The sequence below is a fragment of the Pristiophorus japonicus genome, chromosome 14 (genome assembly GCF_044704955.1).
Source record: "Pristiophorus japonicus isolate sPriJap1 chromosome 14, sPriJap1.hap1, whole genome shotgun sequence".
Lineage (NCBI taxonomy): Eukaryota > Metazoa > Chordata > Chondrichthyes > Pristiophoridae > Pristiophorus > Pristiophorus japonicus.
This window is the reverse complement of record NC_091990.1, coordinates 16,597,421-16,623,689: the sequence shown is the minus strand read 5'-3', so window position 1 is coordinate 16,623,689 and position 26,269 is coordinate 16,597,421. Positions and strand designations below refer to the sequence as shown.

General features: G+C 48.9%; 1 protein-coding gene across 1 annotated transcript in view; it reads left to right on the top strand.

Moving 5' to 3' along the window:
* The window catches only part of LOC139279754 (syndecan-3-like), a 262,185-nt gene that overhangs the window by 225,095 nt on the left and 10,821 nt on the right, over positions 1-26,269 (top strand). Inside the window, exons 2-3 of the mRNA XM_070898950.1 lie at positions 5,699-5,810; positions 20,287-20,798. Coding sequence (XP_070755051.1) covers positions 5,699-5,810; positions 20,287-20,798 — 624 coding nt within the window. The remainder of the gene's footprint in view (positions 1-5,698; positions 5,811-20,286; positions 20,799-26,269) is intronic.

Below are 26,269 nucleotides of genomic sequence, written 5' to 3'. Positions count from 1 at the left end.
ATTTTCAAAAGTGAATTGGATATATACTTGTAAAGAAAGAAATAGCAGGGCTATATGGAAAGAGCAGGGGAGTGCGACTAATTGGACAGCTCTTTCCAAAGAGCCGACACGGACACAATGGGACGAATGACCTCTTTCTGTGCGCTATGATTCTATGAATCAATGTCGTTGTGTCACCAAGTCAGGGCAATTAGAAGAGAAGAAAAGAAAATCTATCCAACCAATGTTCACGGGCTCTGTTAAATAGGAAATGTGAGTAAAATGTACAATAGATCGCAGGCACGACCATCTGGCATGCAAGCAATAAATTCCTGACAACAATGCCCTTTTAATCTGTCACAGATTATTTTAATTGTATGATGTAGCTCAGATATATATCACGTACTACAGCACGTCCAAACCTGTGCTTAGCACACTATAAACTGGAGGGGATTTGGTTAAAGCCTTATGGCATTTAACTAGAATTTTCTACGCGCTATTGCCTATAATTTCAGGGTGCTTTTTCTGTAAGGTTTTGAGACAGTTTTGCAGAGGATAATTTACTGTGCAATTGGACTGTGGAAAAGTGTTTCAAAATAAACATCATGAGATCACCAAAACAATGTTGGAAGGGTTGTGTGCTTTCTTGTTACATCCTTGGCCAGAATATCCTGTCGGTTTATAAACAATCATTCCTTAACCATGTGGTTGTTTGTTCCCCTCAGAGTTAGCTGGTGGAGTGAGTTTACAGTGAATGAAGACTCGTTATAGAACGTACTGTCAGCTAGTGTAGGATAGACAGCAATCCACTGCGCTGAGTGTGTAGATTAGTCCAGGGAGTGAGGACTCAGTCTCGACTGCCACCCATCCCAATGATGGAGGATTGGGATAGTCTAGTCTGCCACTTAGTACAGCAAATAAATTTATGTTGGCACATGGAGAAAACATTTTCCTGATTCCAGTGTGTCGGGAGATACTGTTCATGCCACCAAGTTCAGGTATCTTTATGATACAAATTTTAAATCGGAGATTGATAGAATTTTGTTAACCAAAGACATGAAGGTATATGGGGCGGCGGGTATATGGAGTTAGGTTGCAATCAGCCATGATCTCATTGATTGGCGGAACAGGCTCGAGGGTCTAAATGGCTTACTCCTGTCCCTATGTTCCTAAGTAGTCGGGAGACTCACCTGCCCCCTTCCCACAAAGAATTTACCCCTTTGTATTCTTGTGCACTAATTTAGACCTCAGAAGAATGAATCCGTGTTGCAAGAGTCATGAATTTAGATTCAACGCTTTTTTATTGCTGGGGAGGAAGTGGAGAAAATAGTATTTGGTATCATCTTTCCTGCCTCCATATAGTCAGGAGGATGGGTGAGGGGAAGAAGCACTCACTTATTATTCTTCTCCTTCTCAAGCAGTCCCTCCGAGTCGAGGATGACTTGCTTCCACATTAATGAGTTCTCAGGTGACTGAAGAGTCCAATGCGCGACCTACTGTCTCTGTCACAGGTGGGGCAGACGGTGGTTGAAGGGACGGGTAGGTGGGGTGCTTGGGTTGTCGTGCGCTCCTTCTGCTGTCGACACTTGGCTTCTGCTTTCTCCCGGCGAAGCGACTCGAGGATTCTCCCGGATTCTCTTCCTCCATTTTGGGCGGTCCTGGGCCAGGGATTCCCAGGTGCCGGTGGGGATGTTGCACTTTTTCAAGGAGGCTTTGAGGGTGTCCTTGAAGCGTTTCCTCTGCCCACCTGGGGCTCGCTTGCCATGTCAGAGCTCCGAGTAGGGCGCTTGTTTTGGGAGTCCCGTGTCGGGGCATGCGGTCGATGTGGCCCGTCCATCGGACCTATTCACAGCTATAATCAGCATCACTCCAAGTCGTCTGATACTAAGCTGTCATTGGTGTGTGGGTGAAATGTTTGTACAGTGTTCAATGCAACTGACAGCAGCCAGCAGTACAATTATAGGCACCTCCCTGTCAAAACGTAGGAGAGAGCTGTACAAACATTGGGGTGAAGTACTGGTGGTTCCAGGGCTGTCAGTGGTGATAGCTGTGGTGGAAAGAACTTGAGGTGATGAATGAATTAAGTGTATCGCCCGAGATTAAATCATATTGATTTACTTGCACTACGTTCCTTTAATGTATCGCCAGAAATATGTAAAATGATCCTGGTGACAACATAGTAGACATGCTGTGCTGTGAAGGGCTGGCTTGCTTCAACAGTTCGTGTGGCACCCAGCCAAGGCCCCTGCACTGACTCTCAACCTTCTTTCGAGACTCCTGTCAGACTCTGTGTGTGATTGGCTCACCGGAGGCGATTGTGCTTCTGGAAGGCTTGACTTGGTTCTTGTCAGACTTTCCTTGCCTTTGAGATGACCCGGCTCCGATTGAGTGACTGTGACACCTGGCAGCTCAGCTGAGCTCCAGTCGCACAGTGCTCGAGTCTGAATGTTCACCCAGGCTGAGGGTTTGAATTTGCTGCTCTTTAGAAAGGAAGCACAGTGTCACATCCCCAGGCCGCTCGATCACGACTGGTACCAATTGTCAACAATTCCGGCAGCGTCTCCCAAGCCTGCGCCCTCTACCAGCTCATCATCATCATAGGCAGTCCCTCGAAGCGAGGATGACTTGCTTCCACGCCAAAACAGGATGTGTTCACAGGTGTTTCAATGAAGGACCTAATATTCCAGGTCCCGAACTACATGTTGAAGGGTGGAAGATGCCTGTGGGTGGATTTTTTTAACGCATGGTGGCTGTTGCACACCAGCCACCACACGGGCTTAACAGAGCTAGGTCTTGGTCCAGTGGCACGGACCTAGTGCACACGCACATCGCAGCGTGGGCTGGTCCGTGCTGCCCCTGGGCCCTCGGCTCTTCTGGGCCCTGAACTCTCGCCTCTCCCGGGTCCCGATCACAACCCTCCACATTCTCTCGCTGCTCCTTCGCCCCGACCTCGCCGCTCCTGCTGTACCGGCTAGAAGGACAAAGGCAGCGGGCTCATGGGAACACCACCACCTCCCAAGTTCCCCTCCCAAGTCACACATCATCCCGACTTAGCTATATATTGCTGTTCCTTCATAGCCACTGGGTCTGAATCCTGGAACTCCCGACCGAACAGCAGTGTAGGAGCACCTTCACCGCACTGATTGCAATGGAAGGCCCACCACCAACCTCTCAAGGGCAGCCAGGGGTGGGCAATAAATACTGGCCTTGCCAGCAACGGCCATATCCTGAGAGTCATTTAAAAAAAAAAATACCTTTTCTTATTATTACAGTTTTATGTTTGCATATGAGCTTGATAAAGCTGCCGTACAGTCACAAGGTGCTTGTGGGAGGGGCACTCAAATACGCCGGGTGGCAGAGTTTCTCCTTTCGGCACAGTCGGTAAAACAGATGCAAATTGCCCCCCGAATCACCGCCATTTTGTGAAGTGATTTATTTTTTTTTGTTTCCGCTCAAACTCATTTGCATATCGTCGAATGTACAATCTGCCCTGAACCAGTTGCTTCAAAAAATATTTCTCTGTTTTTTAAGAGTGGTAACTTTGGTGCAGTTTGATTACTACAGCTAAAAATGGGTTTATCATAAAATGGTCAGCATTTTTAATCAGTGTCAATCTACCACCTGTGAGCAACCCAATTTTAAAATACTGAAAATGGCTTCTAAAAAAAATACAGAATCATTTGCCAGTTTTATTCGGGTAATCAGTTTCTCAGTAACATTTTTTGTTAAGTTATATTCAAAAGCTTTTAAAGCGTGCCCTTGTGCCCAAAAGATCCAGCTGAACTTTTGGAGCCTCCTCGAAGGCCCACAAATGAGTTTGGTCAGTGGAAACGCCCAATGGTGCTGAATTCACCCCGGGGGCAGGGGGCAGTTTTGTTGGGCGGGGCCGGCTTCGAGCGCGATGTTTTTTAAACTAGCGCAGGAGGTCGCGGAAACTCGAGTTACGCTGAAGATAATTTTGGCGTAAAGCTCCGCGATCTTCTGCGCTAGTTGCACCGATTTCGGGCGAAGTGCGGCGAAAAAAAACAGCGTTAGCGGGAGGATATGTCAGGCCCTGGTTTCTAGACCTGATTGTGGTTACACTGGGAGCATTGTGGATTTAAAGACAGATCCAATTTATTTGTTCATGGCCCAGTTGAGTCAGGGATCAAAGGGGGTTCTGTCTACTCGTTAAACAGCTTTAAGAATTCATGTTGGAGCTAGTCCATTAGACTGGGGTCAGTCACATTCAAACAGATATTTGAAGATAGTCAGTTGATGGCTGTGCTGTCTCAGTCCTTGTTTAGAGTTTAGACATGGTTTGCTGGGAGTGACCCAGTAATATTCCCACTGCTGGTTGAATTTCCAATCTGCCGCTGGCTGATATGCAGTCAGTTTAGTTGTGCAATGATCTATGTTCACTTCTGAGCTTTGTGTTTAAAGAATCGAAAACAATGTCAGTACAAAATACAAATGGAAAAATCTTTTGTTCATCTCACCTCCCCCCCGCCCAATTTCTTCCCCCCACTTTCCTGAACGTGCTGAGTTTTGCCACACCGTGGATCGTACCCCTCCCACATTCTACCCTACGGAAACTAGAGGTGATCCAAAACTTGGCAGCCCGTGTCCTAACTCGCACCAAGTCCCGCTCACCCATCACCCCTGTGCTCGCTGCCCATGTCCGAACTCGCACCAAGTCCCGCTCACCCATCACCCCTGTGCTCGCTGCCCATGTCCGAACTCGCACCAAGTCCCGCTCACCCAGCACCCCTGTGCTCGCTGCCCATGTCCGAACTCGCACCAAGTCCTGCTCACCCATCACCCCTGTGCTCGCTGCCCATGTCCTAACTCGCACCGAGTCCCGCTCACCCATCACCCCTGTGCTCGCTGCTCGCTGCCCGTGTCCTAACTCGCACCAAGTCCCGCTTACCTATCACCCCTGTGCTCGCTGCCCATGTCCTAACTCGCACCAAGTCCTGCTCACCCATCACCCCTGTGCTCACTGCCCATGTCCTAACTCGCACCGAGTCCCGCTCACCCATCACCCCTGTGCTCGCTGCCCATGTTCTAACTTGCATCGAGTCCCGCTCACCCATCACCCCTGTGTTCGCTGCTCGCTGCCCGTGTCCTAACTTGCACCAAGTCTCGTTCGCCCATCACCCCTGTGCTCGCTGCCCATGTCCTAACTCGCAACCAAGTCCCGTTCGCCATCACCTCTGTGCTCGCTGACCTACATTGACTCCCAGATAACCAACGCCTCGATTTCAAAATTCTCATCCTTGATTTCAGATCCCTCCATGCCCTCGCCCCTCTCTATCTCTGTAATCTCTGTAACCTCCTCCAGCCCCACAACCTCCCCCCCGCCGAGATGTCTGCGCTCCTCGAATTCTGCCCTCTTGAGCATCCGTGATTATAACTGCTCAACCATCGGTGGCCGTGCCTTCTGTTGCCTAGGCCCCGAGTTCTGGAATTCGCTGCCTAAACCTCTCCGTCTCGCTACCTCTCTTTCCTCTTTCAAGACGCTCCTTAAAATATACCTCGAGGACCAATCTACACTAATTTCTACTTATGCGGCTCGGTGTCAAATTTTTATCTCGTAATACTCCTGTGAAGTGTCTTGGGACTTTTCACTACGTTAAAGGCGCTATATAAATACAAGTTGTTGTTGTCACCGAATGTAGCCAAATGCCAAATCTAGTTCTTTAATTCTTATATGGTTAATTTGTGTCTTTCATTCTAGACGTACCATACATCCAGACAGACCCAAGACCTTGCGACGTTAACAGATCTGGAAGGATCAGGGTCAGATGATGAGGATGAAGGTGTTTACTCTGGCTCTGGAGGTTCGGGATGTAAGTAGCAACTGCCCACCATGCGACATGTTATGTTTCTCTTAAACGTTGATCACTGTTGTGTCGCGAATGAGAACTTGAATGATTCTAACCTGCCTGAGAATACCAACGAGCAACTTCCCCCTCAACACACACAGCTCTGCGTCTCACAGGCGCCTTCCGTTCGAAATCTTCCACCCTGATGCTCAATGGTCCACCCTCTCCGCCACTTGTCGCCCACTCTCTCGTGTGCTGCAGTTGGGGATTTCTCAATTTTACATCATCCACACGCACAAGAGTGAATTTGAAAAAATGCCTTTGCCCATGGGGCAAATCTGAGGGTAAAGTTTCGAAGAATGAGAGGGGATCTGATTGAAGGGTATAAAATTCTGACAGGGTTGGACAGACTGGATGCGGGGAGGATGTTTCCCCAGGCTGGGAAGTCTAGAACAAGGGGTCGCAGTCTCAGCATACGGGGTAGGAAATTTAGGCCTGAGATGAGGAGAAATTTTTTCGCTCAGAGGGTGTTGAACCTGTGGAATTCTCTACCACAGAAGGCTGTGGAGGCCAAGTCACTGAATGGATTTAAGAAGGAGATAGATAGATTTCTAGACACAAAAGGCATCAAAGGATATGGGACGAAAGTGGGAATATGGTGTTGAGATAGAGGATCAGCCATGATCATATTGAATGGCGGTACAGGCTCAATGGGCCGAATGGCCTACTACTGCTCCTATTTTCTATGTTTCTAAATCAAGGCTGATAACCCCTTCAAAACATTTTCATCAGTCTTTGGGTAATACAGGGGATTATTGGAATGGGAAATTACAATATTGGAGTGTCTGTCATCTGCACATCTACAGAATTCATGTGTTTTTTTTAAGCAAGACCTGTATTCAAATACCGGGAGAGAAATGAAGACAGCTGGCAATTAATTCCCCTCCCTCCCCTCCCCTCCTCCCCACTCCCCGACCTTAGCTTATTGACTCTGATTTCTTCCCTTCTTTCTTGAAGGGGTTGACTCTCGCTGGGGTACCAGCAGCTTTTCTGTGACTTGTCCACGTGGTCTTTCTGCAGAAGATTGGGCCATCACAGTCAAACGCCAACCTCCCTTCACCCAACATTCACGTGCAGACTTTCTCGCAGGGATCACTGGATAGTCCTGAGCGTAAAATCACGGGCTGATTCCCCCTCCCTCACTCACCTCTCCCTCACTCACCCCACCCTCACTCACCCCACCCTCACTCACCCCACCCTCACTTCCCCCCATCTTCACTCACCCACCCTCATTCCCCCACCCTCACTCACCCACCCTCATTCCCCCCACCCTCATTCCCCCCACCCTCACTCATCCCACCCTCATTCCCCCACCCTCACTCACCTCACCCTCATTCCCCCCACCCTCACTCTCCCCCACCCTCACTCACCCCACCCTCACTTCCCCTCATCTTCACTCACCCACCCTCATTCCCCCACCCTCACTCACCCACCCTCATTCCCCCCACCCTCATTCCCCCCACCCTCACTCATCCCACCCTCATTCCCCCACCCTCACTCACCTCACCCTCATTCCCCCACCCTCACTCACCTCACCCTCATTCCCCCCACCCTCACTCACCTCACCCTCATTCCCCCCACCCTCACTCTCCCCCACCCTCACTCACCCCACCCTCACTCACCCCACCCTCATTCCCCCCACCCTCACTCATCCCACCCTCATTCCCCCACCCTCACTCACCTCACCCTCATTCCCCCCACCCTCACTCTCCCCCCACCCTCACTCACCCACCCTCATTCCCCCTCTCTCATTCCCCCTCCCTCACTCATTCCCCCTTCCTCACTCACCCCACCCTCACTCCCCCCACCCTCATTCCCCCTTCCTCACTCACCCCACCCTCACTCACCCCACTCTCATTCCCCCTTCCTCACTCACCCCACCCTCATTCCCGCCACCCTCACTCACCCACCCTCACTCACTCACCCACCCTCACTCACCCACCCACCCTCACTCACCCACCCTCACTCACCCCACCCTCACTCACCCCACGCTCATTCCCCCCCACCCTCACTCATCCCACCCTCATTCCCCCCACCCTCACTCCCCCCACCCTCATTCCCCTCACCCTCACTCCCCCCCACCCTCACTCCCCCCCACCCTCACTCCACTCCACCCTCACTCACCCACCCTCACTCCACCCCACCCTCACTCACCCACCCTCATTCCCCCTCCCTCATTCCCCCTCCCTCACTCACCCCACCCTCATTCCCCCCACCCTCACTCACCCACCCTCACTCACTCACCCTCACTCACCCACCCTCACTCACCCACCCTCACTCACCCACCCTCACTCACCCCACCCTGACTCATCCCACCCTGACTCATCCCACCCTGACTCATCCCACCCTCACTCATCCCACCCTCACTCATCCCACCCTCACTCATCCCACCCTCACTCACCCACCCTCATTCCATCCTCCCACCCTCACTCAGCCCAGCTCCCTACCTAGTTACAGATAAGATCTCACTAAGGTATATAAAATAGCAAATGGAATAGATGAACTCAACCCAGACTATTACTTCAAATTAAGCCAGGAAAGTAGGCCCAGTGGGTATAACATTAAAATAACAAAAATTAAAGCAACATTAGAAAGAACTCCTTTGCTGGAAGGGTGATGGATGTTTGGGAAATTTGCGGGAGTGGTGGAGGGAGAAAGTGTTCTCGATGTGGAGCTCGGGTATGAGGGGGCTGGGTATCGATGGGCTGGATGGCCTATTCTTGTCTTTGATTTGTCTTCTGTTCAGTTTAAAGAATGTTTTTAATGAATGGAAGCTTATCTTTGAATTCTGTGCGTAGACTATGGGGGGTAAATTCAGGTCGTTTGCGCCTCCGGTTAGCACTCCTGGGTGGGGGGGGGGGGGAGGGAAATTAAAGGGAAAGTGCAGCAGTGCAAAATAAAAAAATACAAAAATGTCTGACTTACCGGTTACGGCCGCTTTGATTGCAGGTCGTGGGGTCTATGCCGCGATCTTGCAGCCTGGCACTTCGCTTGTGTGCCGGGCTGCTGCCACGCCCCCCCCCGGGTCCGGCGATGGTCTCATCTCCCGTTCGCAGAGTTGACAGCTTGGCCCTCCCCTTGAATGGAAGCATCCCGCTGGAAAGTTCGCGCCCCTTTGGGCCCGAAGCGGGACGCGAGATTTTGCGCTCCACTTGCTCTCGGGGGCGGTAAGCCCAGTGTAGCTCGTGGGCCGGGACTTCTGCGCCTGGCGTAGCAACCCCCTGCCTCGCGGCTGTACGGGCCAGTACCGAATTCTCAGCCATATGAGACACACAGAATGGGGAGGTGTTGGGGTGTGTGCAGACCATTTGGCCCAAAGTAGAGCGTCCATTCCAGAATCTTTCCAAAGTCCCAGCATTGTGGCATCGTGTTGGTGAGTAAATTATTGCACGGGTTCTTAATCCAATTCATTCTTTGTCACAAGGAAAACTTCCCGATATCAGGCTTGATTCTTATTTTATTAATTTGAATCTGAACACGAGTGTGGGACTAATTGGATCGCTCTTCATTAGAGCCAGCACAGGCACAATGGGCCGAATGGCCGTCTCCAGTGCTGTCAGATTCTGTGAAAAAGCCATGGAATTGGCTGATGAACCCATTTAAGTTAATTGTGTTTTGATTCCAGTTCTACAGCTCGGAGGAGATTTGAAACTTCAAACTTCTGGCAGTACCACCACCTTGTTCTGCTTGTCTTTCTCCCGGTCGGTCTGTGCTCTAGTTTGTTCCACAGCACTCTGAATTGACATCTCTGTATCCAAGCAACAAGCTCCCTGATGGTGTTCAATGTAGGGCGGGCGAAACCGCAGAAAGTGGGCAGATGGCAGTGTGTAATGAGGGAGCCCACGCAACTTCACAATAAAAAATAAATTGCCTTCTGAACCTAATTTTTATCAAAAATAGATTTGAATATACGACGCTTTATTTCTGGTGTAGTCTGCAATGGTTAGACTGCTGTGAGATCAGTACAATTTAAGGAATTACCGCGAGGGAAATAACTGTTTATGGATCAAATTGCCGTTGGTAAAAATAAGATAAGCAGAGCACCGGAGAGATGGTTTGATGGGGAGAGGGTTCAGTTTGAAGGATGCCCGGGTACAGTTAGCCCACCTGGGAATAGATACCACATGTATGGTTACTGTTCTCTAGCTACCTCGTGACCTTGTTGAATAGTCCAAGCGGACATCAACTAACATTGTATGCACCGCGCTCATCTGTGCTTTTTATAAACTTTATTTAATCCCTCTCGAACGTTTCGTCCCTCTGACTCTGCCCTTTTGTTGTTCAGTCACTCCCCTCTGTGGTAGAGCTTTTAGTTGCCATGGTCCTACTCTTTAACACTCCCTGCTACCCACCTCCGATCCCTCCACCGTTTCAGAACGTCCTCAAAATCCATCTATTTTGCTCATCCCTCTGAATCTCTCCCTCCCTGCCTTGGTGTCTGTTCCCTTGCACCCATCTGCGAAGGGCCTTGTGGTATTTCCTTATGTTCAAGCTGCGCTATAAATGTAAGTTGTTGTTGAGTCCTGTCTCCTCCTCTCCCCTCCCACCTCCACCCTCTCCCACTCCCCCCTCTCCCTCCCCTCCCCCCTCCCCCCTCCCACTGCCCCCTCTCCCTCCCCCCTCTACCCCCCTCCCCCCCATCTTCAACCCCCTCCCCTTCCCCCTCTTTCCCCCCTCCCCCTTTCCCCCTCCCCCCCTCTCCCTCCCCTCCTCTTCTCCCCTTCCTCGCCTCTCTCCCCCATCTCCTCCCCTCTCCCCTCCTCCCTCTCTCCCCACCCACCCCCACCCTCTCCTCTCCCCCCCACCCTCTTCTCTCCCCCCCCACCCTCTTTCTCCCCCTCTCACCCTCTCTCCCCCCTCCCACCCTCTCTCCCCCCCTCCCACCCTCTCTCCCCACCTCCCACCCTCTCTCCCCCCCCCTCTCCCCCCTCCCCCGGGGCACCGATGAGGACAAACACTGCCTACAAGGGATGGAAGCTGTCTATGGATCAGGTCAGAGAGCCAAGTGATCACCTTTATTTATTTGCTCGTCATCATCTCCCTAGATGAAACTGGACAGTTTTCAGAAGTGGCAGGAAGGCTTAACTAATTTTCCAAAGTCCAGTGCCCGTTATAAACATTACTGAATTGGGCTCTTGTCTCTGAATTACATTTTGTGCAATTCTGGGAAGAATTATTCATGTGTCTTTAGTTCAACCCAAACAATAGCATGAACCATAATCTTGAGTATCAAACTATGACAGTTGTGCTTATTTTTCGATCCAATCCTTTGTTTCACTTTCCCTCTTTGCCACATTTGGTAATTTCTCTTAAATTAAGAATATAAGAAAAAGGAGCAGGAGTAGGCCATTTGGCCCCTCGAGCTTGCTCCGCCATTTAATACGATCATGGCTGATCATCCACTTTCCCGCCTTATCCCCATATTCCTTGATTCCCTTAGAGTCCAAAAATCTATCAATGTCAGCCTTGAATATACTCAACGACTGAGCACCCACAGCCCTCCGGGGTAGAAATTCCAAAGATTCACCATCCTCTGAGTGAAGAAATTCCTCCTCATCTCAGTCTTAAATGGCCTACCCCTTATCCTGAGACTTTGACCCCTAGCTCTCGACACTCCAACCAGGGGAAACAGCCTCTCAGTATCTATCCTGTCAAGCCCTCTAAGAATTTTATTTGTTTCATTGAGATTACCTCTCATCTAAAAACTCCAGAGTATCTGCCCAATCTACTCAGTCTCTCCTCATAGGTCAGCCCTCTCATCCCAGGAATCAATCCAGTGAACCTTTGTTTGACCGCCCCCCACTCCCCACCCCCCACTTCCCATCTCCCCATTCCCCACCTCCCCCACCCCTCCCTACCCCCCGTACTCCCCATCCCCCTACACTCCTCCCCCACTCCCCACTCCCCCCTACTCCCCCCCACCCCCCCGCACTCCCCATCCCCCCCCTACTCCCCCCCACCCCCCCTCCCCTCTCACCAACCCCCCCCCACTTCCCCCTCCCCATCCGCCCCACTCCCCACCTCCCCCCCTCACCTCCCCCCCCCCGCACTCCCCACCCTCCCTCCCACTCCCCACCAACCCCTCCTCCCCACCTCTCCCTCCACTCCCCTCCCCCCACTCCCCATCCTCCTCCACTTCCCACCTTCCCCCTCCCCACCTCCCCCCCACTCCCCCCTTCCCCCACAATCCCCCACTCCCCATCCTCCTCCACTCCCCACTTCCCCCCGTCCCACTCCACCCCCCATCCTCCCCCACATCCCACCTCCCCCCTCCCCACCTCCCCCCCCACTCCCCACTCCCCACCCTCCCCCCCCACTCCCCACCCCCCCCACTCCCCACACCCACCCTCCCCCCACTCCCCCTCCACACACCCCCTCCCCACTCCCCCCACTCCCCATCCACCCCCACTCCCCCCTCCCCCACCACTCCCCATTCACCCACCCCCTCCCCACTCCCCACCCCCCTACCCCACTCCCGACCCACCCACAGCAAGTATATCCTTCCTTAAGTAAAGAGACCAAAACTGTACACAGTGCTCCAGGTGTGGTCTCACCAAAGCCCTGTATAACTGCAGCAACACTTTGTTACTGTCATACTCCAACCCCCTTGCAATAAAGACTAACATACCATTTGCCTTCCTAATTGCTTGCAGTACCTACATGTTAACTTTTTGTGATTCGTGTACAAGGACCCCCAAACCCCTCTGAATACCATCATTTACTAGTCTATCGCCTTTTAAAAAATATTCTGCTTTTCCATTCTTCCTCCCAAAGTGGATATTTTCACATTTTCCCACATTAAACTCGATCTGGCATCTTCTTGCCCAATTACTTAAGCAGTCTAAATCCCTTTGCAGCCTCTTTGCGTCAGTCTTCATTTTTAACTCTTGCATCTTTAACGTGAACGGAACGAAAGTGTGGGCAGTGTGTGTCTGATTTTCTAATGTCCCTCCCTGTGCTCCAAGCTCCGTGCTGGGATTGCTAAAGGCAAAACTCGACCATCTACTCTCCCACCAGAAATAAATGATACAGGATCCTTTTTTCTCTTGAATTGTAATGATTTTTCTTGGTGACTTTTGCTGGGCTTATTATTCCACTTGCACTGGCTGCCTCGTGATACCTCAGCCAAGTGGCCCTCCTTATTGTGTGAGCCCAAACAGTGAGCTATTTAACCATGTGGAGCATCACAGGCAATCCTACTCCCGTCCTTATCTGATATTGGCACATGCGTATTATTTGAGCAAAGGCAGCTGAACAATGATCAGCATTGGCCACCTTGTTGATGGGCATCACGTCTTTCAGATAAGATGTTAAACCAAGGCCCCGTCTGCTCTCTCAGGTGGATGTATAAGATCCCACGGCACTATTTCGAAGAAGAGCAGGGGAGTTAACCCCGGTGTCCTGGCTAATATTCATCCCTCAAGCAACATAACAAAAACAGATGATCTAGTCATTGTCACATTGCTGTATGTGGGAGCTTGCTGTGCGCAAATTGGTTGCAGCGTTTCCCACATTACAACAGTGACTACACTTCATAAGTACTTCATTGGCTGTAAAGCGCTTTGAGACGTCCGTTGGTCGTGAAAGGCGCAATATAAATGCAAGTCTTTCTATACTGACCGTCCTGTCACTTTCAAGGTGTCTTTGTGTTCTTGAGCCCCCAGCTCTCGGACAGGGAAAGCCCAGTGATTTACAGAAAGCTCCAGAGCCCGTGGCTCTCTCAGCGAACAGCCAGCGACAGCAAACCGACCAAAATAGCTTTTGGGGGACGTACATCAGATCGGAAGTTCCCTATTTGTCTCCGTTTTAGGGAGTTGGGGGATGGTGACATCATTATGTATATGAAGAGTTTGGAGAGGGTGCACGAGAGGCCGTTTCAGGATTGGGAGTGGAAGGACATAGCCCATGACCTGTCGCGACCCTGCCCCTGGTAGTTGAGCCTATCGAGGCTGGGGGGGCACGGAGGAAGCAGAAAAATATTATTTACAGGACAAACCAGATGGTTGGAACCGTGTTCAGGGATGTACCAGACAGTAGAGCTGTCTAGCTGTGTTTGTATACATTATTATGGAATCATAGAGCACAGAGGGAGGCCATTCGACCCATCGTGCCTGTTCCAGCTCTTTGAAAGAACTCTCCAATTAGTCCCATTCCCCTACTCTTTCCCCATAGCCCTGCACAGTGTGTCCTTTTCAAGTATTTATCCAACTCCCTTTTGAAAGTTACTATTGAATCTGCTTCCACCACCCCTGCAGGCAGTGTGTTCCAGATCAGAACCATTTGTTGTGTAAAAAAATTTCTCCTCGTCTCCTCTGTTCCCTGTAATTTGTCCTGGCCCCTGTGCGGCCGATTTGGAAAACCGCGCATGCGCACATTATATGTTGAAATGCCGGCTGCACGGGTTTGCTGGAGCAGTGCACGGTCGAGTGTCGCTTACCTTACAGGGAACACTGCTCATCTCCCTCCTGGTCCTCTTGTCAATTATCTTAAATCTGTGTCCTCTGATTACCAATCCTCCTGCCACTGGAAACGCTTTCTCCCGATCTACTCTACCAATCCGCTTCAGTGTTTTTGAACACCTCTATTAAATCTCCCCTTAAACTTCTCTGCTCTAAAAAGTACAATCCCAGTTGGATGAACTACAACAATTGTACATTCCTGTCTGGCGTAAAAATAAAAAAGGGAAGGTGGCTCAACCGTGGCTATCAAGGGAAATCAGGGATAGTATTAAAGCCAAGGAAGTGGCATACAAATTGGCCAGAAATAGCAGCGAACCCGGGGACTGGGAGAAATTTAGAACTCAGCAGAGGAGGACAAAGGGTTTGATTAGGGCAGGGAAAATGGAGTACGAGAAGAAGCTTGCAGGGAACATTAAGACGGATTGCAAAAGTTTCCATAGATAGGTAAAAAGAAAAAGGTTAGTAAAGACAAACGTAGGTCCCCTGCAGTCAGAATCAGGGGAAGTCATAACTGGGAACAAAGAAATGGCAGACCAATTAAACAAGTACTTTGGTTCGGTATTCACTAAGGAGGACACAAACAACCTTCCGGATATAAAAGGGGTCAGAGGGTCTAGTAAGGAGGAGGAACTGAGGGAAATCCTTATTAGTCGGGAAATTGTGTTGGGGAAATTGATGGGATTGAAGGCCGATAAATCCCCAGGGCCTGATGGACTGCATCCCAGAGTACTTAAGGAGGTGGCCTTGGAAATAGTGGATGCATTGACAGTCATTTTCCAACATTCCATTGACTCTGGATCAGTTCCTATCGAGTGGAGGGTAGCCAATGTAACCCCACTTTTTAAAAAAGGAGGGAGAGAGAAAACAGGGAATTATAGACCGGTCAACCTGACCTCAGTAGTGGGTAAAATGATGGAATCAATTATGAAGGATGTCATAGCAGTGCATTTGGAAAGAGGTGACATGATAGGTCCAAGTCAGCATGGATTTGTGAAAGGGAAATCATGCTTGACAAATCTTCTGGAATTTTTTGAGGATGTTTCCAGTAGAATGGACAAGGGAGAACCAGTTGATGTGGTATATTTGGACTTTCAGAAAGCTTTCGACAAGGTCCCACACAAGAGATTAATGTGCAAAGTTAAAGCACATGGGATTGGGGGTAGTGTGCTGACATGGATTGAGAACTGGTTGTCAGACAGGAAGCAAAGAATAGGAGTAAATGGGTACTTTTCAAAATGGCAGGCAGTGACTAGTGGGGTACCGCAAGGTTCTGTGCTGGGGCCCCAGCTGTTTACATTGTACATTAATGATTTAGACGAGGGGATTAAATGTAGTATCTCCAAATTTGCGGATGACACTAAGTTAGGTGGCAGTGTGAGCTGTGAGGAGGATGCTATGAGGCTGCAGAGTGACTTGGATAGGTTAGGTGAGTGGGCAAATGCATAGCAGATGAAGTATAATGTGGATAAATGTGAGGTTATCCACTTTGGTGGTAAAAACAGAGAGACAGACTATTATCTGAATGGTGACAGATTAGGAAAAGGGGAGGTGCAACGAGACCTGGGTGTCATGGTACGTCATTGAAGGTTGGCATGCAGGTACAGCAGGCGGTTAAGAAAGCAAATGGCATGTTGGCCTTCATAGCGAGGGGATTTGAGTACAGGGGCAGGGAGGTGTTGCTACAGTTGTACAGGGCCTTGGTAAGGCCACACCTGGAGTATTGTGTACAGTTTTGATCTCCTAACTTGAGGAAGGACATTCTTGCTATTGAGGGAGTGCAGCGAAGGTTCACCAGACTGATTCCCGGGATGGCGGGACTGACCTATCAAGAAAGACTGGATCAACTGGGCTTATATTCACTGGAGTTCAGAAGAATGAGAGGGGACCTCATAGAAACGTTTAAAATTCTGATGGGTTCAGACAGGTTAGATGCAGGAAGAATGTTCCCAATGTTGGGGAAGTCCAGAACCAGGGGTCACAGTCTAAGGATAAGGGGTAAGCCATTTAGGACCGAGGTGAGGAGAAACTTCTTCACCCAGAGAGTGGTGAACCTGTGGAATTCTCTACCACAGAAAGTTGTTGAGGCCAATTCACTAAATATATTCAAAAAGGAGTTAGATGTAGTCCTTACTACTAGGGGGATCAAGGGTTATGGTGAGAAAGCAGGAATGGGGTACTGAAGTTGCATGTTCAGCCATGAACTAATTGAATGGCGATGCAGGCTAGAAGGGCCGAATGGCCTACTCCTGCACCTATTTTCTATGTTTCTATGTTTTTCCAGTCTCACCACGTGACAGAAATCCCTCATCCCTGGCATCCCAAGTAAATCTCCTTTGCAACCCTCTCCCATCCGACATCCTTCATAAAGACTGGTGCCCAGAATTAGACACAATACTCCAACTGAGGCCCAAACAGTGATTTATACATTTCAAGTCCCACTCCAGAGACTTGAGCACATAAATCTTGGCTGACTCTCCAGTGCAATGCTGAGGGAGTGCTGCACTGTCAGAGGTGACGTCTTTTGGATGAGGTGTTAAACCGAGGCCCCATCTGCCCTCTCAGATGGATGTGAAAGATCCCATGGCACTATTTCAAAGAAGAGCAGGAGAGTTACCCCGGTGTCCTGGCCCAGGATTTATCCCTCAACCAACATCACTAAAACAGATTATCTGGTCATTATCACATTGCTGTTTTTGGGAGCTTGCTATGCGCAAATTAGCTGCTGTGTTTGACTACATTACAACAGTGACTACACTTCAAAAGTACTACATTGGCTGTAAAGCACTTTGGGACGTCCTGAGGTGGTGAAAGGCGCTATATAAATGCAAGTCTTTTAACGTATATGGTGCATTTCTCAGTTCTACCCTGAAGCTTGATATGATCACATTACTGCCAGCTGACAGCTTCTTTATTGCTCCTGCCTATATCACTGCTGCTTCACCTACTGGTTACCCAAGAAGAAAAGGAAAAAGATCAGCATTATTTTAATGTCCATAGAAAACAGCAAGAGGCTTCACGGTGGGAATTTATAGTACTCTCCAAATGGCTTGATTAAATCTGTTGACCTGTAACTCACTGCCTGTTACCCTCTATATAAACAGAAGTACCCAGTATAACGTACCAGGAGCCCGCCTCCAGCGAGGGAGGCGGGGTCTCATGGCAATTATAGGCTGTCCTGTAAAACCTGTTTGTCAGCAGCGTTTAGATGTCCCTGCAAGAATATCACAGGTTTAGTCTTGACACTCAATTTAACCTCCCTTTGCTAATATAAAAACAGAAAATGCTGGAAATCTCAGCAGGCCAGGCAGCACCTGTGGAGAGAAACAGACTTAATGTTTCACGTCTGTGACCCTTCGTCTCATCTGAAAGACAGTGCAGCGCTCCCTCAGCACTGCACTGGCGTGTCAGCCTAGATTTATGTGCTCAAGTCCCTTGAACCCACAACCTTCTGACTCAGAGGCAAGAATGCTACCCACTGAGCCATGGGTTTTAGGAACAAGTGTGGACGTGGGCAGCGGTGGGATTAATCTTAGCGGTGTCATCCTTCTCATTGATCAGCAGCCTAACAACACTCTCTGTTTGGCCTCATTGGGGTTATTCTAATTTTGGGCCGTTGTGAAAACTGGGCGATGTCGAATTAGCTGTCCATTTTACACCCCGTCTGACTTTCCCTTTCATAATAGCATAAGTATTAGGATGGCGCATCGAGCCTGCTCCACCATTCAATACGATCATGGCTGATCTTCGACCTCAACTCCACCTTCCCGTCCAATCCCCACATCCTTTGATTTCCCCCAGAATCCAAAAATCTATCGATCTCAGCCTTGAATATATGCAACGATTCAGCAACAACCACCCTTTGGGGTAGAGAATTCCAAAGATTCACAACCCTCTGAGTGAAGAAATTCCTCCTCATCTCAGTCTTAAATGGCTGACCCCCTACCCTGAGACTCTTTACGACAATCCGGTAGTTTTATGGTCACCATTGCTGATGATAGATTTTTTTTTTAAATTCCAGATTTATTTGATTAACTGAACTTAAATTCCCCAGTTGCCGTGGTGGGATTTGAACCATTTTCTCCAGATTATTAGTCCAGGCCTTTGGATTGCTAGTCCAATAACATAACCACTATAGAAACATAGAAATTTACAGCGCAGAAGGAGGCCATTTCGGCCCATCGTGTCCGCGCCGGTCGACAAAGAGCCACACGGCCCTCGGTCAGCAGCCCTGAAGGTTACATATAAACCTATGAACAATGAATAATGGTGGACAGTTAAAGGGCACCCGGCCCAACCAGCCCACCCCACACAACTGCGACACCCCTTACACCACAACATTCTACACTCCACCCCAACCGGAGCCATGCAATCTCCTGGGAGAGGCAAAAAAAACAGATAAAAACCCAGGCCAATTGGGGAAAAAAATTTGGGAAAATTCTTCTCTTACCCATTCAGGCAATTGAAACTAGTCCAGGTGATCACCCTGGCCGTATTTGATTCCATATGCTACCATACTGTCCAAAAATCTATTCATCTCCATCCTGAAGATACTCAATAACTGACCATCCACAGCCCTCTGGGGCAGAGTTTCACAACCCTCTGAGTGAAGACATTTCTTCTCATCTCAGTACTAAATGACCGACCCCTTATCCTGAGACTGTGACCCCTGGTTCTAGACTCCCCAGTCAGGCGAAACAGCCTCTCAGCATCTACCCTTTTGTTAACGCCAATGGAAAGGAATATCGGGCATGGTGTAGGAAGGATGGCTAATGGGTTTACACCATTGTCTACAGTAAAATGACCCCGAGTCACACATGAAGAATGGCCAGCTGCTGAGTTAGTGGTGCCTAAGGGGCCGCACAGGGGCCAGGACAAATTACAGGGAACAGAGGAACTGTGCCACAGCAAGAGACAGTGCCTTCAGGGGTTGGGGGTGTTAGCGGGGGGGGGTGGGGAATATACCCAACTGGGAGATAAATCATCGTTCAAACTTGACCTTCAATTTAAAAATGTTTTGAAAACTTTGTTGAGCCACACAACCTTTTCCCTCCTTCGGTTGCCCTACACCCCCAGTAGCATATGTGGTCTCCAGCTCCCTGCTTCGCTAGATGTAATAAACTACATTTTTTGTTTTAATTCGTGGGTTAGCTGTACCTCAGTGACGGGACTTTATTTTTCCAATGTTGCTTCGGAGAGTTCTTTACCTCCGCCGCCTATGTCAGCTGCCATTTTGTGCTGCGGCCCCCTGTACTGGCGATGACATCGTTGGTGGACCTGTGAAGATGGGCAGAGCGACCGAGGCTCCCGTCCTCCCACCTCCCGGACCCTTCCGCTTTCTTCCCTCCATTCCCGAAGGTGCTGACAACCCTGGGAAGCAACATTTCCCATCACATCCCATTTTCTGAAGCTTCAGCACCACAAGTGGTATGGAGTCGCCGGCTTGTGAGGGCTGGGATATATATATATATAGATCTAATATAATTTCATATTTAGAATCATAAAGGATTGATAAACCCCAGTGTCCTGATGGGTGAATTCATTGCCTGGCTCAATCTCTAGTAGTTGCAGGTTTGATAACCAGAGGACACAGATTTAAGGTGATTGGCACAAGAATCAGAGGAGACATTAAGAAACATTTTTTACAATTATTCTGGTTTACATGTGACTAACAAAATATAAAATGAAATGCTTGTTACAAGCTTGTCTATTTAAATATGACATGTACACGGATGGTTGAGATTTGGAATGCACTGCCTGAAAGGAAGCAAATTCAAGAGAAACATTCAAAAGGGAAGTGGATAGATACTTGAAGGAAACCAATTACAGGGCGAAAGGGAGAGAGCAGGGGACTGTGGTTAATTGGATAGCAAAGAGCCAGCACAGGCACGATGGGCCGAATGGCCCCCTTCAGCGTTGGACCATTCTATGATCTCTGGTTCTATGATTGTTGGATTTAACTGAGGGCTTCCGTTTCTTTTCAGACTTTGAGTTCGACAGCGAGCTGAGGTTTACCACCAGCGTGACCAGGCCAGTTACTTCTGCACCCTCCAGCTCGCCCTTTGCATCAATCCAGCCATTTGCCTTCACGTTCAGAAGTACCACCTCGGCCGGCAGCAGCACCGCCAGATCACCCACGCCCGCCTCGGCTGCCCTCACCACCGTGGCGACCACGACAGCAGTGCCGGCCCCCGCCACCATGCCAGCTGCCACCACGGCTCACCCGGCGACCCCGGCAAGCACCGCGACCACCACCACCACCACCACTACTGTCGCCATGCCGACTACCCGCACCAGCACCATCGCCGTCGTCGTGCCGCTAGCAACCGCGGCAGCAACCACGTCAGTGGCAGCCACAGCCAAGCAGAGTACAACCGGGGTCAGTATCGTGGCCAGGCCGGCATCCACACCAGACCCGCTGACGACTCAAGCAATGTTGGAAAGCTTCACGGAGGGCACCAGTAAAACACTCCTATATATCCCTTACATCACGGAGGCAAGTATTGGCAAAGTTTATATTTATATTCTAGGCCTCACATCCTCAGGAACTCCGAATGCTCAATCCTTTATCGTCTTAGTTCCAAATCAAACATTTTTAAACTTCTCAATAATAGGAGGTACGGTAGCAGAGTGGTTATGTTACTGGACCAGTAATCCAGAAGCCTGGACTAATGATTCAGAAACACGAGTTCAAATCCCACCACGGAAGCTGGGGAATTTACATTCAGTTAATTAAATAAATCTGGAATAAAAAGCTAGTGTGAGTAATGGTGACCATGAAACTACTGGATGGTAAAAATCTTTAGGGAAGTAAATCTGCCGTCCTTACCCGGTCTGACCTATAGGTGACTCCAGACCAACAGCAGTATGGTTAACTCTTAACTGCCCTCTGAAATAGCCTAGCGAGCCACTCATTTGTATAAAGCGGCTCACCACCATCTTCTCAAGGGCAATTAGGGATGGGCAATAAATGCCCGCCTCGCCACCAACACCCACACCCTGTGAATGAATTTAAAAAAAACATTTGAGTCTAAAAAGCCCCATAAGAATTTTAAACAAACGTGATTTCCAGGAGGCAGGTCGAGGCAGTAAAATTGGTCGGAGTTAGGACCAGGGTCGGTTTGCCAGGATTCCTGCTCCTGGTCACTGCCCATGAACTCTGCTGGACAGTGCATGTGTTGTGAAGAGGGACTTGGGCTTTTCAACCTGGAAAGAAGGCAATTGGGAGGAGACCTTCGAGAGTTATATCAGGTAGAAAATGGTGTGGAAATTGGAAATCCTCAATACCGTCTCAAATGAAACCATGACATTCGGACAAGGGGGACAAGATTCAACCCCCCTAGTGACCAGCAAGTTTAGCCCTGAGGCTGGGAGTGAGCAGAGTAGACAGCACAATCCTGATGGAGTCGTGGAGGCAAATACCCTGCAATGTGTGAGAAAGGGTGCATGCCGTGATAGGGGACTATAGTAAGAGCAATGCTTTGGGCAGAACTTTGGGGGATTAACAAAGCTTCCGGTTTTACATTTCATGACTGATCGCAGTGTTGTGTAAGGGTAATGCTTTAATGTCCTGCTGGCACCTGCTTGGAGTTACTTGTGCCGAGTTCATTATTGATCAGCATCGTTCAAAACTCGGGGCCATATATGTAAGACGGTCACCAATAAATCCAATAGTGGAATCCAGGAGAAATTTCTTCACCAGGAGAGTGGTTAGAATGTCAGACTCGCTACCACAGGGAGTAGTTGAGGTACATTGAAGGGGAAGCTAGATAAACATGAGGGAGAAAGGAATAGAGGGTTATACGGATTGGGTGAGATGAAGAGGGGTGGGAGGGGGCTTGTGTGGAGCATAACTCCAGCATGCACCTGTTAGGCCGAAGGGCCTGTTTCTGTGCTCTACATTCGATGTATGTAAATACTACCGCTCCCTCTAAAGGAAGAAAATAGGTACTACAACATTTCGATCTACTCCATGGGTCCAATGGACTATGGGTCCTGACAGCTTCCCCGCATCTTACATAAGAACATAAGAACTTAAGAAATAGGAGCAGGAGTAGGCCATACGGCCCCTTGAGCCTGCTCCGCCATTCAATAAGATCATGGCTGATCTGATCATGGACTCAGCTCCACCTCCCCCCCCGCGCCCCATAACCCTTTATCCCCTTATCGTTTAAGAAACTGTCTATTTCTGTCTTAAATTTATTCAATGTCCCAGCTTCCACAGCTCTTTGAGGCAGCGAATTCCACAGATTTACAATCCTCTGAGAGAAGAAATTTCTCCTCATCTCAGTTTTAAATGGGTGGCCCCTTATTCTAAGATTATGCTCCCTAGTTCTAGTCTCTCCCATCAGTGGAAATATCGTCTCTGCATCCATCTTGTCAAGCCCCCTCATAATCTTATACATTTCGATAAGATCACCTCTCATTCTTCTGAATTCCAATGAGTAGAGGCCCAACCTACTCAACCTTTCCTCATAAGTCAACCCCCTCATCCCCGGAATCAACCTAGTGAACCTTCTCTGAATTGCCTCCAAAGCAAGTATATCCTTTTGTAAATATGGAAACCAAAACTGCACGCAGTATTCCAGGTGTGGCCTCACCAATACCTTATATAGCTGTAGCAAGACTTCCCTGCTTTTATACTCCATCCCCGTTGCAATAAAGGCCAAGATACCATTGGCCTTCCTGATCACTTGCTGTACCTGCAAACTATCCTTTTGAACTTACTCTTCTTCATTTGTCAGCCTAGACGTGAGTGTTAGCAGGATATTTGACTGTGGAAGGCATCACAGGCTAGCCCGAACTCTGAACTCAACCGATGACCAATGCACAAGCACTTTTCAACAGCGGTCGAGGGATATTTAAAACCGACTTCTTTGACTAAACTTTTGGTCATCTGTCCTAATATCTCCTTATGGGGCTCGGTATCAAATATTGTTTGATAATAACTCCTGTGAAGCGTCTTGGGACGTTTTACTATGTTGAAGGTGCTATCTGAATGCGAGTTGTTGTTGTTGTCAGGATGTTGAGGCCAGTTCTAGTACCCCAGATCCATCTCCAACAATGAACAATGAACCCAGCACAGACCAGTGGGGCACATGAAGACCAGCTAGTCCATTGAACCGGTCCCGCCCTGGCATGGTGCAACTTCCACACAATATCACCCCATTCCCCCCCTCTTCTCCGCCCCCCCCCCCCCCCACCTCACTGCAATCACCAGGGAGAGGCCCAAAAAAAAGTATGCCAATTTAGGGAAAGACCCTGGGAAATGGCTCTCTGATCTCAGTCGAGAAAGCTCCAGGGGTCCAGGACGATGTAGTGATGTTGGCCACTCTCGGGAACCCATCCAGCTCATTTTAGGACCCTGGCAGTGGAACGGTGTGAACCTGCAGCTTATTTCAGAAGCCGACGGCTTTTTGCAATAAGAGGTGCCTCCTAACATCTACTCGGAAGAGATCAGAGAAGCTGTGCTTGTTCTCCTTAGAGCAGAGAAGGTTAAAGGGAGATTTGATACGGGTGTTGAAATTCATGAGCAGTTTTGATCGAGAGAAACTGTTTCCACAGGTCGATAACCCGAGGACGCAGATTTACAATAATTAGCAAAAGTACCAGGGAGAAGCTGAGGGGAGTTATTTTTTTAACACAGCGAGTTGTTATAATCTGGAACATGCTGCCTGAAATGGTGGTAGGAGCAGATTCAGTGGTAACTCTCAAAAGGGAATTGGATATATACTTAAAAAGGAAACATTTGTCAGGGTATGTGGATAGAGCAGGGGAATGGGACTAATTGGGCTGGATTTTTGGGTTTCTTAGTTTCGGGGCGAAAACAGAGGTGTTGCGGGAAAATTAGCGTTCTCGCTCCGCTAGCGATTCGAGTCCCAACTTTCGGCAGGTTGGGGGTCTGCCACAAAGAGAGGCATTGCACAATCATTAACGGTACAAAAACACGATCCTCGCCAACTTTAATGCAGGGCCGGGAGCGCTGTGAGAGAGATCTGGGGAGGGGGAGGAAATTCAAAAAAACATTCGAACAACATTACCAAGACCCTTAGTTAACAAATCACTGTCAAAAAATTAAACTTTAATTTGCCTTTTTTTGCAGGTTTTCCAACTTCCCGCTGCAGGCAGGGCTGCACCGCTCGGTTTTACCTGGCGGTGTTCGGGGCGCGGCGTACGGGACGAAACTCGGACGCTGTCGCAAGCCGAGTGGTTCCACCCCCGCGCAGCTCTCCCCGGCAGTGCCACCGCCAACAAGGAGCCGAGGATCCCACCCGGGTTTTCGCCGCGGAGGGTCACAGCGCGGCGCAAACCCGGTCGCAAACCACCCGAAAATCCAGCCCAAAGGATCGCTCTTTGAGAGAGCCGGCACAGACATAGTGGGCCAAAGGGCCTGCTTCTACACTGTATCATTCTCTGATCCTAGGTCTTTGCTTTCCGAGCTTAAACTTGGGAGATTAGTGCGACACTGGGTGGTGTATTTATCCAATGGGCCATGGCAGGAGCTCACTGTGATATTTAATTACCCTGATCCCGTGAGCTCTTCCACCTCTGCACCACGCTCGAATAAACAATTCCGTAAGGACAGAGGAAGGAGGAAGTCCTTTTCCAAAAGGACCATCTCCAGTCCTCGTCTGCTTGTATTGCCATTTTGCTGTGACTGCAAAATTGTTTATTCGCTTCGGCGCACAAGAAAAAAGATTTGGTTTCAGCTGCACAACTCTTCTGTGCTGCGGAGGAGTTACACCAAAACGCCTGACTGAATTGACAGCCACAGATACAACGGTCACATTTCTACACACACCAGTGTTAAAGGCGATTTCAATCCGATGGTAGCTTAAAGTAAATCCTTTGTTATTGTGGGAGGATACCAATCTCCCACAGCCTGGCCCCCTCAGGGGCCTTATATTTCCATGAAACTAGGAATGGATTAAAGTTAGGCTCTCCTGCACCTTTCCAACCAAAGTAACATTTCGTGTCTTATTTATACACTTCATCTTGGTTCCCCTTTAACTGTCTTCCCTTGGGGCTCAAGTGAGGATGGACTTTGTTTGGTGAAATTAATTGCCTTTTAATTCATTAATAAATCCAATAAGGAATTCAAGAGAAACTTCTTTACCCAGAGAGTGGTTAGAATGTGGAACTAACTCGCTACCACAGGGAGATGGTGAGGCGAACACCATAGATGCTATTGTGGCTGAATTCTGTGCTCTATCATTCAATGATTCTATGCATTTAAGAGGATGCTTGATAAGTACATGAGGGAGAAAGGAATAGAAGGGTTCGATGAAGAATGCAATTGATAATTCCTGTACCTAAACGTCCTATCATATAACTGCACCAGTCATTCTTCTTGTGTGTTTAGATCCTTTGACTGTATCCTTGTGTGGAAAAGTGAGTGTCCACATTCAGAGGGGAAATTAAAAAACCCACTTGACCACCATTTCCCAGCAAATCTGATATTAATTAGTTGTATTAATTAGGGCATTTCCCAGCATTTGAATAGGTTTGGTTGCAGAACTTTCTTTGTGAATCTATTGCTTTCCTGCTTGTCGAAACATGTATAATCCTGGAATTAGCAGCAATGCAGTATATAAAAAAAACAAACTGGCAGACTCTCCCCGATGAATAGAGGCATGGCCCTAACTGAACCCTGCCTTAAGAGCTCAGGGATGTCTGTTATCACAAAGAGACAGACTTTTTATTACAGGGCACCACAACATTAGGTGTTTGCTCCTATATGTCTTTCCTTTAATCCTCTTCAAAACGGGAAAAATAAATTCACAAAAGGTTTATGTCGGCAGGCAAGCATAAGGCGCTTTGCAACAGAATTACTGAAGCCTGCCAGTAATGTTGCAGCTTGGTGAGAGGTGTGCGCCAATGATTCTGATCTGTGCTGCACTCTAACCACTCGGCTGTTTCAGCTCCATGGTGCCCCGGTGGGTGTAAGCACTGCCTAGGGTTGCCAAT